General features: G+C 39.0%; 1 protein-coding gene across 8 annotated transcripts in view; it reads right to left on the minus strand.

Annotated features, from left to right (window-relative positions):
• Positions 1-14,980, minus strand: part of STK38 (serine/threonine kinase 38) — a 41,077-nt gene that overhangs the window by 18,911 nt on the left and 7,186 nt on the right. For 5 of the 8 annotated variants that reach the window (XM_044005118.1, XM_044005115.1, XM_044005111.1 and 2 more), the window contains 5 exons: positions 14,152-14,284; positions 9,510-9,561; positions 7,005-7,127; positions 5,295-5,378; positions 1,010-1,133 (listed from right to left, as the gene is read on the minus strand). In XM_044005118.1, coding sequence (XP_043861053.1) covers positions 1,010-1,133; positions 5,295-5,378; positions 7,005-7,127; positions 9,510-9,561; positions 14,152-14,282 — 514 coding nt within the window. In that variant the 5' untranslated portion in view covers positions 14,283-14,284. Of the gene's footprint in view, positions 1-1,009; positions 1,134-5,294; positions 5,379-7,004; positions 7,128-9,509; positions 9,562-14,151; positions 14,288-14,980 lie in introns of all 8 variants that reach the window. The other 3 variants (XM_044005117.1, XM_044005116.1, XM_044005112.1) reach the window with 1 other exon arrangement.

The following is a 14,980-nucleotide window of genomic DNA, read 5'->3' on the forward strand; positions in this document are numbered from 1 at the left end:
AGAAGAGTTAAAATCAAGAACCTAACGTTGAGTGCCAATTATCAAGCTGGGCCTCTCCAAATACCTGAGCACTCATATTCAATTTTAAGAATGTCTTGGGGCAGCTAGGTGGCGCAGTAGATAGAGCACTGACCCTGGATTCAGGAGGACCTGAGTTCAAATCTGACCTCAGACACAACACTTAACTAGTTGTGTGAGCCTGGGCAAGTCACTTAAGCCCAACTGCCTCACACACACACACAAAAAAAGAATGTCTCTACCTCACTAGGTGTCAATCCACTTTCTTTTCACAGACTGTTACTAAAAGGCAGATAATAATACTGTTTAGGACAAGATGGGAATCTTAAGTAAAAATTATCATTAGCAATTATTTCTTTTATTATTTTGCTCTAGGAAACAAAAAATGTTTTTTTTTTTTTCTTTTCCCCACCAAAACCTGCTCAAAGCTCATCTACCCACTGGGGAGTAATTCATGTTCATGAGCACAGATGGTATCAGCCTACAGTCACTGAGGTTTGCTTCTGATTTGTCTGGAAGATGCACATGCTAGATAAAGTAAAGCTTGGTGTTTATGAAATGTGAAAACTTCTGGCTGTCAATTTGGATAATGAAATATTTCATAATCATTAATTAGGGTTTTTTTTTTCAAAGGTGTTAAGTCAAATAATTGTGTAGCATTGGCACTGTCAGCTGGGGACTTATAAAATGATTTTCACTGGCAGGAGAGCATACAGAAAGGGCTCCCCAGTATACACTGATGTAAAAAAAAAATGGAATGTCCATCTGAAATCATGAGAATGGATGAGAAAGTGACTTATGGCACTAAGGTTGTAGGTAGCAACCCAACCCAACTGGACAGGTTAGTGTCCTCCTTTATAAACCTAAAAAAAAGATACAGAGAGTACCTTCAGTGAGCACAATGAGAAGTAGGAAGGAGGGTTAATTGGTGAGAGAGAAAACAGCCACAGAACAAAAAGGAAAAATGACCTTTTCATCATCAAGTAATTACCTCCAGGCAGGAACTCCATGATTAGGTAGAGGTTTAGCTTATCCTGAAAACTATAGAACATTTTCACAACCCACAAACTGTCTGCCTCCACTAGAATGTCACGCTCCGCACGAATGTGGCCAACCTGGAGGTATATGCATTTGATTAATGACAAGCCTTGCTCTGCTTTATTAGACGCATTTTTGTTCAAACAATTCAAGCACCGTTTGAAGATTCAGTTGCGAAATGATGCAAGAGAGAATAGATTTCTGCTGAAAGCAGTCAAACCTCCCAACCCCCAATTGGAAACACTGAGACACCAGCTTGAAGGTCCTCAGTGGTGAGGGCTCGACTGATGAAAAGGAGAAAAAAAAAAGCAAACAACAAACAAAAAACAGCCACACAGGTGGTTTTTAAGCAAATTGCAACTCACAAAAGAACCCAGTGATCCAAGGACTTTTCATAGTTAGAACTGTCCAGTGATTGCCACTATCCTTTTCCATGGACTCTTCCCCCAAAATAATCCTTAGCAATGGGAATAAGATAGAAACTGGGGCTCTCTAAATAACTTCCACCTCAAGATATATATAGAAATGAAATGAGAAACTCCCTCCTTAAAAATGTGACTGTGAGTCGGCCCTCTATAAGTCTTCAAGTACTAGTGCTTGACTAGTTTGATGCTATGTATACAGTAGGGACTCAACAAATGCTGACCAAACTGAACTGAAAGATGTGAGTGAGGCCCTGAGCCAGTAGAGTTCTTTACATTCCAGCTTGGAATACTAGTCTTTTAATCTCAACACACTATCTCTGAAAGCTTCAGTTTTAAATCGTGTTCCCTGACAGAAATGTGATGGACAGGGTGGGAAATCTTAGGAGGTTACAGTAAAAATATGGAAAAATTCAAACCAGGGGTAGGGAAGGATGGACCAAGAAAAAACTGCTTATTTTCTTAATCTTCCTTTTTCGACTTGTCCTTTACATTTTTAAATATCTCAAACTTGCTAATTTATGAGCAAACTGAACATATAACTCTGTGATCCCAAACTAACAAGTTATCTTAAACATGTAAAATACATTTTCATTTTTAGCTTTTTTTCCCTTTCCCCCAAGGTTTCAAAAATTTCAGAAATGTGAAATACCTACTCCTTGATTGGGAAAGATAGAGAGAGGAAGAAGGAAGAAGAAAGGGGCACCATCAGGAGAGACTGAATTTCTTTCCTTCCCAATCTCCATCCCACGTACAATGGTCTTCAGCTTGAGTGATCCTACATAGATCTCAGAGAGTCCCAATACGGTGCCATATTTTAGAATGTGACGTGGAAGGAATCACATCTTTTCTTGACAGAGTCATCTGATCTCCACAGGTATTGGATACTTTCTTTTGTATCTTTGGGCTCCTACTTACTACTGTGGAGCAGAATGGAAAGAGTGCTGAGGGCTTTTGTCTCCCCTCTCTGGTTCCCTGTAACTCCTAGTCATTTCTACATCTGAAACATCAACTGGCAGCCATAGAAACCCTGTTAGTTAAGGGAGGGCAGGCAGGGCATCACTACTACCTTCTCATCCTGCTGTGGCTAAAACAGCAGTCAGGACCTCAAGAAGTGAAGGTGGGATATGAATGAAATGGAAAACGAGAGGTCAGTCTCCTAATACAACATAAATACAGGTAGAGCTATAGGGTTTGTATGTCCCTTTACCTGCAATATACTGGTGTCTTACTATATATAGTTCTTCCTCTTAAAGTGAAAAAGAAACTGTGTTGACACTTTATCTACTTCACTTTCTACTTAGCAGCGGGACAGAAGGACCTGTCTAAGCCACAGAGGACACATCTACTCTGATCAGCTGAACGAAAACTAGACTCCTTTTCCCCTTACATAAAGTAGTATCTATGCCTCTAACCAAGTCTCTATGGGTCAAAACCATTATTGTAAATGGAGAAGCAGGAAACAAAATGTTCAGTTTTCTTCAGTTACCTTACATGGAAATTTAAAATGCTATCTTTTGTTTATAGAGATGGTTCTTAATGACCCACCGCCATATTCCAGTCATTTTTTGAGCAGAAGTGATGGCTTGCTATTAATCCAATTATATGCTAATTTACTCAGAAAGTAAAGGAATTGGGGGGCCCTTCTAGCTCTAAAATATCCTTTCTCTAACAAGCACCTGGAAGATGACTGGCCAGGGTGAGTGGTAGTCTGTGGCCCAGAAAGTAGCAAAGCTACCTAGTCCGTGCAGATGTGAAAGCCTTGATCTGGGCCCCTTTAGCACAGCGTTCTAAACAACTGAGCCAAGCAGGCACAAATGTAACTCTTATAATTATAATTCTGGTAGGTATTTCCATTAATCAGCATGAGAACATCAACAGAAAAATGGGCCAGTGCAGTGTAATAGAAAGAGAATCCTGCCTTCAAATATCAGGTCTGTTACTCACTAGGGCTATGGCACTGGTAAGGCACTGACCTCTCCTGGCTTCCTTATCTGTAAAATGGGACTAATATCATTTGCCCTGCCTACCTAAGGGGCCTGTTATGAGGAAAGCATGTGGGAAACGGGAAAGAGCTCTATAAATATGAAATATTAGGACTGTGATGAACCTACCACATTAGGGTTGTTACACAGTACTCCCCATCACACACTCTCAAGTTTCAGCCTTCACACTTAGCAGATACTTGATAAATGCTCATTGTACCAACCTGAATTATTGTACCCATAGAAAACAAACATCTGGGCAAGGGCACATTTAACTATACTATGCTGTATTACGATTTACAACAGGAATAAAGAAATGAATAAGCTAGGCTTCTTTACATATTTATTTTCAAAGCTCTTTGTTGAAGTAGGGTCTTCTGATTTGGAAAAAGATGTTAGTATATGAAAATATGCCTGATAGGAAATATGAATGTGAAACTAACACATACTTGTGAAATACAAACATACCTTCATCTAACAATAAATGTGAAAACTCTCAGAGGTTTACAAATAAACATTTAATTCGTTTATTTGGTAGGATTTTTTTCAATTATGGATAATAAGAAATGGTTACAAAAATCCCCCAAAGCATTTTAAATTTAATTGCACCCATGAGCATGTGCTAATTTTTCATTCCAGTCTTTATTGCTGTATGTTTTCTTTCCTTTTCCATCTCTCTACCAGTTATTAGATACTCATACTGCACAAGTGCTAAGTTATAGACTAATTTAGATTTAGTCCATAGGGATGAGTTTTGTGCATTTTGAGTTGGCAGAACTTGAAAATTACTGCTGGCACATCTGGAATCCTCAAAAGACATTTTAGGGACTTGACAGCTTATGGAATTGAGAGGGAAGGATTCCATTTCTAGAATATCTTCAATAACCTAGGGTTTAACCAAATTTCAAGAGCAAGTTGGATTGAATCCTTCACCCTCCTTACACACCTCTTCCCTGGAACCACAAAAGACTGAGTAAGAGTCCTTGTCCCTTCTCCAAAAGCCTTTCCATGAAGCTATGATCTCCAGCCATCTCTTTGTGCTGACTTTACCATATGACCTTCCAGCATGTAGACAATACATCAGGAGTTACAAAAGTCTAACCTCCGATGGTCAGCTTCTTCCTACGAAATACTTAACCAAAAACCTAGAGGTATGACTTAATTAAAATAAGCTCTCATTCAAATTTGTGTCTTTTTTAAACTGCCCTTCATTTCAAATCCCAATAGTTTGTTCTCAGAGTTACAAAATTTGCACTTTTAATTGATCAGTTTTCAAGATGGAGCATGATTTTGCATATAAATCAATCATGAAAGAAAGATTAACATGGTTACTACAGCATGTGTTCAAATTTATTATACTACTCAACTCCACTGACAAACCTAAGTTCCAACCTTCGTTTGTGTGTACCGAAGGAAGTAAAATGGGATAGATAGACTGAAAACCCCAAATCCCAACTCCTTGTTCTCAGTTCCGAAAACTACATACAAACAAGTTCAAACATTCAGCAGCTGGGGCACAATATGCTGCTCCTCCTCTCTGAAACCAGGTTTCACACTTAATTTTTAGTTCCAAATGACAAGTGTTAATACCTCCTGATTCTGTGCCAAGATACTGGTATTTACACTTTAACTTTAAAAAATGGACACAATAGATCCTAAGAACTATTTCCTTCAAAAATCTGCATATAGGAATGTTCATTCTTTAAAAATTGTACACGCTGTAATACAAACATCAGAGGAAAAATGCATTTGAATTTGCAATCAAGCTAAGAAGCTTCTAACAACAGATACTCACATAACCTGAATATTAACAGCTGCAGTTTCTTCTTACCTGCTCTTTTTCAAGCATATCTGCTTTGCGAAGTATTTTCATTGCATACACGTGACCTGTATCTTTCTTCTGAACAAGCCTCACCTAAAAAAATTGTAAAGGAAACACAAAGTCAGAAAGTACCACAAAGCACAAGGCTAATAAAAAAATATTATAAGAAATAACTTTATTTAAAGAGAAAACATTTGTCTTAAATCAGCAGAGCAGAACTGCTGTATTTATTTAAAATTCTTCCCAATTATTTAATCATTTAAAATCCAACAAAAATGCTACAGTCTGAAATATTCCCTGATCCCCTCTTCTCCCTAAGCCCAGCCAGTAACAACCTTCCCACAAACCTGGCAAAGCCAGTTTTAATGGACATGTCATGTATTATTATCATTGGTGTTTTATCTCCTTACCAAACTCTAATTATGACAAGGACCTTGATTTATCTAAGTTCTTTCCTCCCCAGTACTGCCTGCTTGAAAAAAAAATCCATTTATCAGATAAAAAAACCAACACACAGGAATATTGACAAATAATATGAATTTCAATCACCTTTCATATATCTGCCTGATTAAAATCTAATTTAAACTCCATATGGGTTTTAAAGATCTCGAACAAGTGATAGACAATCCCCACCCCCAGACCAACTTACTTAACAGTTTTTATTACTGACTATACTCTAGTTCACGCTCTTCATTCCAGCCAAGAAAACAACTTGACATGCCTTGTAAATGAGTCTCACCACTCTGGGCTATCCCAAATGCTATTCTGCCTACCTGCAATATCTTCTCTCCCCCTTCCTTCTCCCCTCCACCAAACTATGGCCTTCCATATGGCCTTCAGGGACTGAAAGTAAGGATGGTTTCTTCTCTTTCCTATGGGTTAAATAACAAATGATTTCATTTCCCTACTATGACCACATATAATTCTCTTTCATAGATTCTATTATGTGTGGAAATCTTATTGATTAAATGTTAGTCTGATAGCTTGGGGGCAGGGTTGGAAATAGGGAAATGTAGTACTACCACAAATAGCTCTGACAACACAAATGGCCACTGTGTCAAATGAGAATGAGTTTCTGGGAGCTTTGGGCAGTTGAAGAAAACAGAAGCACAAGAGTAATTAAGATGCCAATGTGGGCAAAAGCAATAAGCCAGTCACTTACAGAGGTATGGGTGTGAGAGTTGGACTATAAGGAAAGCGGAGCACCACGGAATCGACGCTTTTGAATTGTGGGGCTGGAGAAGACTTTGAAAGGCCCTTGGACAGTAAGGAGGTCAAATCAGTCAATACTTAAAGAAATTAGTGTAAGCTATTCACCGGAAGGTCGAATTCTGAAGCTGAAGCTCAAATACATAGTGAGAAAACAGGACTCACTGGAAAAGACTCTGATGTTGAGAAAGATTGAAGGCAAAAGGAGAAGGGGATCACAGAGAATGAGATGGATAGTCTCATGGAAACAATGAACATGAAGTTGGACAGACTTTGAGAGAAAGCAGAGGATTAGAAGGGCCTGGCACTATGGTCCATGGGGTCATGAAGAGTCAGACATGACTCAAGGATTGAACAACAACATTACCAGGGGATGACACACACAGCATTTCTGCCCCCTGATTTATACCATGTTTTCCCCCACCCCTGGCCTTAACCTGTTAACAGCTTTGCAGACCTGGTATACAACTGTTACTGTATTATATTTGTTGAACAGTTGTATGTTTTTACCTCACCAAATGCTCCTCTGCCTATTACTTTTAAGGACTCAAAGTCTTCCAGTCCAAGTCTTGTTCTTTTTAATCGAAGAAACTCTGTTTCCTTCCGAGCATGTGCTGATCTCCTGAGTCGTTTCTAAATGGTTAAATTAGGGGAGTAAAATTAGGATTCTGAAACTTCAACAAAATTACCATTTATAATTGACCCATCTGGAAAAATGGACCAAGGATTACTGTTGTTCATTATCATTTTCCATCAGCCCTCCCTCTATCTTTCAGCAAAATGATAGCATCCCACAGATGGACATCTCCTCACAGAGCCTTTATCTCCAAAGAAGATTATTAGATCACCCCTTTCAACACTAAATTCCTTTGTCCTTGGTATGCATGGGGGTCCATCCATCGTATCCAAGCTTTCTGTTTTTCTAAATAAAGGGTAAGCAAACAACAAACGATGACAAACATTTTATTTATCCCAAAAGAAGGTTAAAGAAGGTATCTGAAGTCTGAAAATGTGGGTCCCAGTATCAGCCCTGACACTTACTACCTACATGACAATGGTCACATGACTTTAGGTCTCCAAGAGCTGCTCTTTGTGTGATGAAGATGAGTGCACTACTTGTCTCACCTGGGGGTACAGGGGTCATTGTGAGCAAAGCCAACCTTAAAGGCCTCCGTGTGACTCTTAGTTATCATTCTTTTTTTTTTTTTTTTTTTGCGGGGCAATGGGGGTTAAGTGACTTGCCCAGGGTCACACAGCTAGTAAGTGTTAAGTGTCTGAGGCCGGATTTGAACTCAGGTACTCCTGAATCCAGGGCCGGTGCCTTAACCACTGCGCCATCTAGCTGCCCCCCTTAGTTATCATTCTATGCCCCATTCCCAGATGTGTTGCTCACAAGGTATGCTGTCAGGTTCTGCATCCACAGTGGGGCAGGACCAGGTAACCTCTGAGATGTTTTCTGATTCTAGGATCTTCTAGTCATGAGTAGATCACTCTCTGTCAGCTGCCTCTTCTGTAGAGTTGGAACAGACTTTGCAGAGGAGCAAACTCAAGCCCAGAAAGGAGACATGACCTGCTCACTGCCAGGTGGTAAGCAGCAAAGCTCAAGTTATCTGACTGTAAATCCAAAGCTCTCTCTCCCTGGCACTATCCTGCTAATAACTAGGATCATTACAAGGAAAGCACTTTGTAAATATTGAAGTAAGATAGAAAAGCAAGCTATTAATCATAGGCATAGAAATCTACAGCTGTGAGGGACCTCAGAGGCTATATATGTAGTTCAATTCCCTCATTTTACAGATGAGGAAACTGAGGTTAAGTGACTTCCCCAAAGTCACACAGGTGTTAAGTATCAGAGGTGGGATTTGAACTCAGGTCCTCTAATTCCAAATCACATGCTCCTGGTTCTCTTCTGATCATTTCCTATTTCAATATTTCCTTTTACTCATTTTCATGAGCAATATTTCCTTACAATGATTCAATATCATTTGTCCCCATAGCCCTTCTTTGTGGCTTTCCTAATTTGGCTTCGGCTTGCTGTGCTGTCACAAGTGGATTCCTTCACATCTTCCATGTTTTCAAATGGAAGGAAAAAGGGCAAAAGAGTTTAATTATGCCTTCAATATAGTTTGCCTATGGAACATCCAGGAGTCTTCCTAGAACTCGGCCTTCTAACAGGAGGCCCTTTTGATGAATTCCCTAGGCCTGGTAATGACTGCTTTTCCAAAATAGGACACCATTTTACTAGTTTTGGTCCTTCCTCTTCTTGGCATCCTGAAAGCTAACAATTTATTATCCTTTTTTTTTTTTTTTGGCAGGGCAATGGGGGTTAAGTGACTTGCCCAGGGTCACACAGCTAGTAAGTGTCAAGTGTTTGAGGCCAGAACTCAGGTACTCCTGAATCCAGGGCTGGTGCTTTATCCACTGTGCCACTTAGCTGCCCCTTTATTATCCTTTTTACTAAAGTCGTTTTCTGCCCTTGGATTCTCAATTAACTTAATCCCTGTAGAGAGTACTAAAACTGGGGCAGTTAGGTGGCGCAGTGGATAAAGCACTGGCCCTGGATTCAGGAGGATCTGAATTCAAATCCAGCCTCAGACACTTGATACTTATTAGCTGTGTGACCCTGGGGATGTCACTTAACCCTTATTGCCCTGCAAATAAATAAATACATAAATAAATAAATAATAAAAAAAATAAAGAAAGAAAGTACTAAAGCTAAAAAAATGTGATGGCTCCAGTAAATTTTTCTATCTCTGAATCAGAACATTGTCTCCTATAAGCCCCCTTTAAGACCTTGTTTAACAATACATGATCTGGGGGCTGCTAGGTGGTGCAGTGGATAAAGCACCAACCCTGGACTCAGGAGTACCTGAGTTCAAATCTGGCCTTAGACACTCAACACTTACTAGCTGTGTGACCTTGGGTAAGTCACATAACCCCATTGCCCCCCCCCCATAGAACAGTATATGATCTGTTATACTATTTTCAAAGAATGTATTTTTAGGCATTAGTTACCTCTTCATCTTTTAAGCCTTCTTCTTCCATCACTTTCTCTAGCTTCTTCTGTCTAGACACACACAAAAAAAAAACAAAAACAAAAACAAAACCCAACACTCCACTTAAGACTATGAAATAACCTTTAGATGACATTCTTTCAAAAGTCCATTAAGACTTCTATACTAATTTTTACATTTTAGAAAACTCATTATAGGTAGAGCTTCAATTGTTCACTCAAAAATACATTTGCTACACACACAAAAAGAAAAGTTAATGTTTGTTAATTCTGCATTGCACTGATAATTTAACAGAAAATCCTGTTAAACATTGAACTGTGTGTGTGTGTATTTCAGAATTTCCTCTTCCCCAAACCACAAAACAGCTGGTATATGATAATCTTTCATAACAGGCATGCATACACACACACACACACACACACACACACACTCTCTCTCTCTCTCTCTCTCTTATAAAATGAAATCAACTTCCTTTATTTTTACATCTTCCTTCTCAATGCCATATCATCATTGCCCAAGCAAAGTGAATGGCAAACGACACCTATTAAAGGCACTAGAACCCAATCACTTGGGGGTCAAAAGGTGACAGTTTGGTAGCACTGCCAGAATTTTAGGTTAAGGTGTTTCCATAATGCATCAGAAGAGGTTTTAGGGCTTTATTTTAGAAATCTGTGGCCAAGTACATTTCTGATCTACAGGCTCATATTAATTAGGTCATTATGTAAGTGAATTAAAATCAGCTACCATAATACTGACCTGCATAGGTTTGGGGGTAATATAATTCATTTGTTCATTCAATACCCACCATGAGCCAAGCGCTAGGCTAGGCTTTGGGGATAGAAAGACAAAAATAATAGTTCCTGACCTCAAGGAGCTTACATTCTTCAAGGAGAAACATCACATGCATAATACAAGTGTAAATCAACACAAGATTTAGTTAAAATGAATAAATTTAATATAAAGAAATATGGGGAAGGGTTATATGAATTGAGGCAAAGTTAAGTAAGTAAAGTCAAGAAAACAATATATACAACAACCCCAAGAATGTAAAGGGAAACAACAACAAAAATGAAAACTCAACACTGTAATGATGAGGACCAAGTTTGGCCCTGAAGAGATGAAGACTGGGTGTAGAACCCTGCATATTGGCCAATACATTAGTTACTCTTGCTGAACTGCTTTTTTTCTTTTTCATTCTTGGAAATGAAGGTAATATAAGGACAAAAGTTATCAATAAAAATTTTAAAACAAAATAAAATGAATATAGTTCAAGAAACTGCACTTCCAATCTATAAGATCAGAAGATGCAACACAGTAGGTACCTACCCTCTCTGGCAAATGAGAATCAGATGCTCCTATCCCTCCCTTCCTAGGGAAAGGATAAAGGCATCTATGTATTTCCTAACTCCCCACTTTCTTCTCCTAATTCTTGACTATCTTTTTGCATGAATTTTGTTTTGTTTTGTTTTATTCAGGAGTAGATGAGTGAGAGGAATTTAAAATTCTAAATTTCTTGATGGCAAGAAAAAAAAGAACTCTAAACTAATCAAGAATAGTTTAGCTCATCTCTTCTGTATTAAAAAATGCTGCATTCTATGATATAAACTGATGTACTTCAAAGCTATATATGTACATATTATATATGTGTGTATGTACAGACATGTATATCCATATACACATATACACGCGCGCACACACACACACACATATACATGATGATCTTGGGTTTTTGAGCATATTACTAATGGCTACCTATACTTTTACTTAATTTTACTTCTTCATGTGAGGAAAAGTTGTCATCAACAAAAAGTTCCACATCAGAAAATGATATGATTTTGTCAGTGGGAATGACAAAGCAGCAGCAGCGTCTGCTTTGGTGCTGCTCCCTAAGGACCATGAAATCTTTCTTTCTGACTTGAAGCTGCAGTCACCCACGTGTTGTCTTCCCTATTAGAATCTGAGCACCTTGAGAGTAGGGGCCTTTTCATTTGTATTCCCCACACTTTAACACAGAGCTTTGCATCTTCTAAGCACTTAATAAATGCTTCATTTACTCATTTATTCATTCGTTGTAAAGCTAACCTGATAGTGTATTTTTCAGGATTACTTCTTCAGTACTTCAAGGACCCAGGATTTTATTGGTATGGGTTCTCCTGTTCACTGGTGCATATCTCATATGCACAAAAAACCATGCCTATGAATGGTCTTCATGAGAACTGTGACCCAACTCTGTCTCTGGACTTAGCTAGGCTGATCCTAGTAGGACAGAGTCACTGCAGGTCACTGGACTTACACACTCAAAGTCTTTCTTTCCATTTTGATAAGATATTCTAGAGTTTATGCTCAGCCAGAAAAGTCCTCTAGTTCCCAAAGTCACATTGCCATGCTACATTAAGGGAGTAGTTGAGGACTTCTGTCAAAGAAATCAGGCTCTTTCACTATAGAACATACTTGTTTACAAAAGCATTCCCTTTATGGAGAGAGGAGACTGCCAGGCTCTTTAAGTCTCTTGGAGCCCATTGGAGACCTCGGGTTCTAGTCACTTTGCACATTTCTGGCTTCCAACTTTAAGAGAGAAGATGAAGGATGCCAATCCTACTTCAGGTGGCCAAAGGGAGAGTAAGACTTTAGGAAGAAGGTCATATGAGAGAAGCTAGCAGTCCCCATCGTGTCCCTATCCCAGTTTGTTATACTACAGGCTTTGGGTCTGAGGTGAGATCTAGGACTCTTTCTCACTCCCAGTGGGAGAACTCTTTCACTAGATATTGTCTGGTATGTGTTCTCCTATGTATACTTTCTTTGATTTCTGTTTGCTATTGACTTGAATAAATGGGTTTCTGTGCTACCCGCCCCTCTCCCCGCCAAAGGGAAGCATTCCCTATAAAGCTTCAAGTATAACTCGGTCAACCAAGGACTGTTCCTATGGGCTTTTCTTGTATATCCCCTCCCTTATTAGACTATTAGCTCCATAAGAGTTAGATGCAGGTTTATCTAAATTTCTCTTCTCCAGACCTTGGCATCGTGCTCTGCAAACAAGTCGTATTTAATAAGCATTTGTTGGATAACTGAATAGATCTGTTTCCCAAGGTGACCAGGAAAAAAGGAAAAGAACTATACGTTCTAAAAGGTTTCTAGCAGCACTCTTTGTGGTGGCAAAGAACTGGAAACTGAATAGCTAAACAAGTTGTGGTCTATGATCATGATAAAATACTACTGCATTGTAAGACATGATGAGCAGATTGATTTTTTAAAAAACATGGAAAGACTTGCATGAAATAATGAAAAGGGAACTGAGCAGAACCAAGAGAACACTGTATACAGTAACAGCAATATTGTCGAAGAATAATTGTGAACAACTAAGTTATTCTGAGTATTGTAAATACTTAAATCAATTGCAAAAGACCTATGAAGATGGTATCCACCTCCATAGAAAGAACTGATAAAAAGAAGTATGTATAGTACGGTCTTACATATATTTATAAATCTGCATCAAATAATGGCCTTCTCTAGTACAGGGTGGATGGGAGGAATTTGGAACTTAAAATGTAACAAAATTAATTTAATTTTTTAAAATATGTGAACAAATGACACAGAGCTAGCCTAGTTATATATGGCCAAAATGATAGAATTTTGCTCATAATGCAAATTGTGCCTGTGGTTACTTCTGAAAAGTACTGTACCAGTCCAGCTTTGCACTAAAGCAAAGGCCATGGTATATAAGGAAAATAACACTAGGTGAGAGTGCTCTCAGTTATTTTGATTCTTCCTTCTCTTTCATTCCCCATTATCCAATTAGTTGCCAAGTCTCATCAATTCTACTTCCAGAGCATTTCACACATCTGTCCCCTTCTATAAATTCACAAAACTTCTTTCCTACTTTTGGTCTTCATTACTGGGACTACTGTATAGACACTTAATTGGTCTTTCTACTTCCGTTCTCTTCCTTCTCCAACCCATCCTCCACACAGGTGCCAAAATGAGCTCTATTCCTAAGGCACATGTCTGACTAGGTCATTACCTTACTCCAAAATCTTCAAGAACTCCCTAATGTCTCGATAATATAATACAGATTCTTAAGTATGTCGCTTAACACCAGCTGTAACCCTTCCAAGCCTTAGCTCATCTATGTCCCAGTCAAGCTAGAATACTAGCTATTCCACAAACCCAGCATTTCATGTCCATCTTCAGTGCATTTGCCAGTTCAGTACCTCATACCTAGTGAGCATTCCCCCTTCATCTCCACTTCTCAAAATCATTACCTTCAAGATTCAGCTCCTCTATAAAACGTTTTAGAACTCCTGCCCCACCCCACTCCCAACTGTTCATGCTTGTTCATCTTCAATCTATCTCATATTTACACACACACACACACACACACACACACACACACACACACACACACAATTTTACTACAGTGAACTCCAAGAAACTGTTCCCATTGCTCAGCTGTATTAGAATGTTTACCCAATGATTAATGCTTGAAATGAGCAAGTCGAAGGCTAAGGTGTGGAAACCTTTCTGCTGTAAGTAGACACATCTCACTGCTATTAGCTAGATTACAAAAGATGGTTACAATGGGTTTTTACTATGCTAAATTTCACTTCATGCCCAGAACATGTGATGTCTTCAAGTAACTATTTTACCTCATTTCCCGTTCTTCATGTTGTGCAATAAGGTTGCTGTAAAAATTCTCCAATGTTACTTTTGTCATCGTAACCCGTTCCTTTGTATGGTTACTCATGGATGAACAAGGTGTTGAGCCTGTCATTGCCATGGCTGCTGGAAACCAAGGAAAATGGAGATGTTGGTTATTCAACTAGTTTTGCCATTTCTTCCCATGAAAACAATCCTAAGATAAGAGTCCTTAAAGCTTCAAACTGAAGCGACTTCTTAGTCTATGTACAAGTTCAACTATCATCGGAGACAGTGAGAGATGCAAGTCGTCTCTCCCAGAATCTGCATTACACATAAAAAGATCAATCAAAGTTCAGAGCTAGAAGGAACCATCAGAGGCAACCAGGACCAAGCATTTCATTTTACTGATGAGGAAGCTAGAGTGTGAAAAGCAATGTGAATCAGGCAGAGTTCTGTGGCTTCTCAGTGGCTGAGTAGGGGCCACAATATACCCGACTCTGCCCTCATCTCCTTAACATCATACTTCTTACCACAGTTTTGCAAGGAAAGCGTTCAGCTTTCAGAAGCAAGCCATCAGGGATGTTTTTCTTCTAAAATGAAAGCCATGTTTTTTCCAGACAGTTTTGCCAACCCATGTTCTCATTCCTGGCCAGATGGCTTAAAGAGTCCAACCTGTCCCATCCCTAGCAACATGTTACAGTACTTTACTCCTTCCCCCTCCCCCAAGCTTCCTCTGAAACAACACCCTTTCACCCCAACATAAAACCAGTTTGAAAACCAAGAGAGACTAATGGATAGATTAAGGGACAATCAATGATTTAATGAAAAGCTTACAAG

This window comes from Dromiciops gliroides, chromosome 4 (assembly GCF_019393635.1).
Source record: "Dromiciops gliroides isolate mDroGli1 chromosome 4, mDroGli1.pri, whole genome shotgun sequence".
Classification (NCBI taxonomy): Eukaryota; Metazoa; Chordata; class Mammalia; order Microbiotheria; family Microbiotheriidae; genus Dromiciops; species Dromiciops gliroides.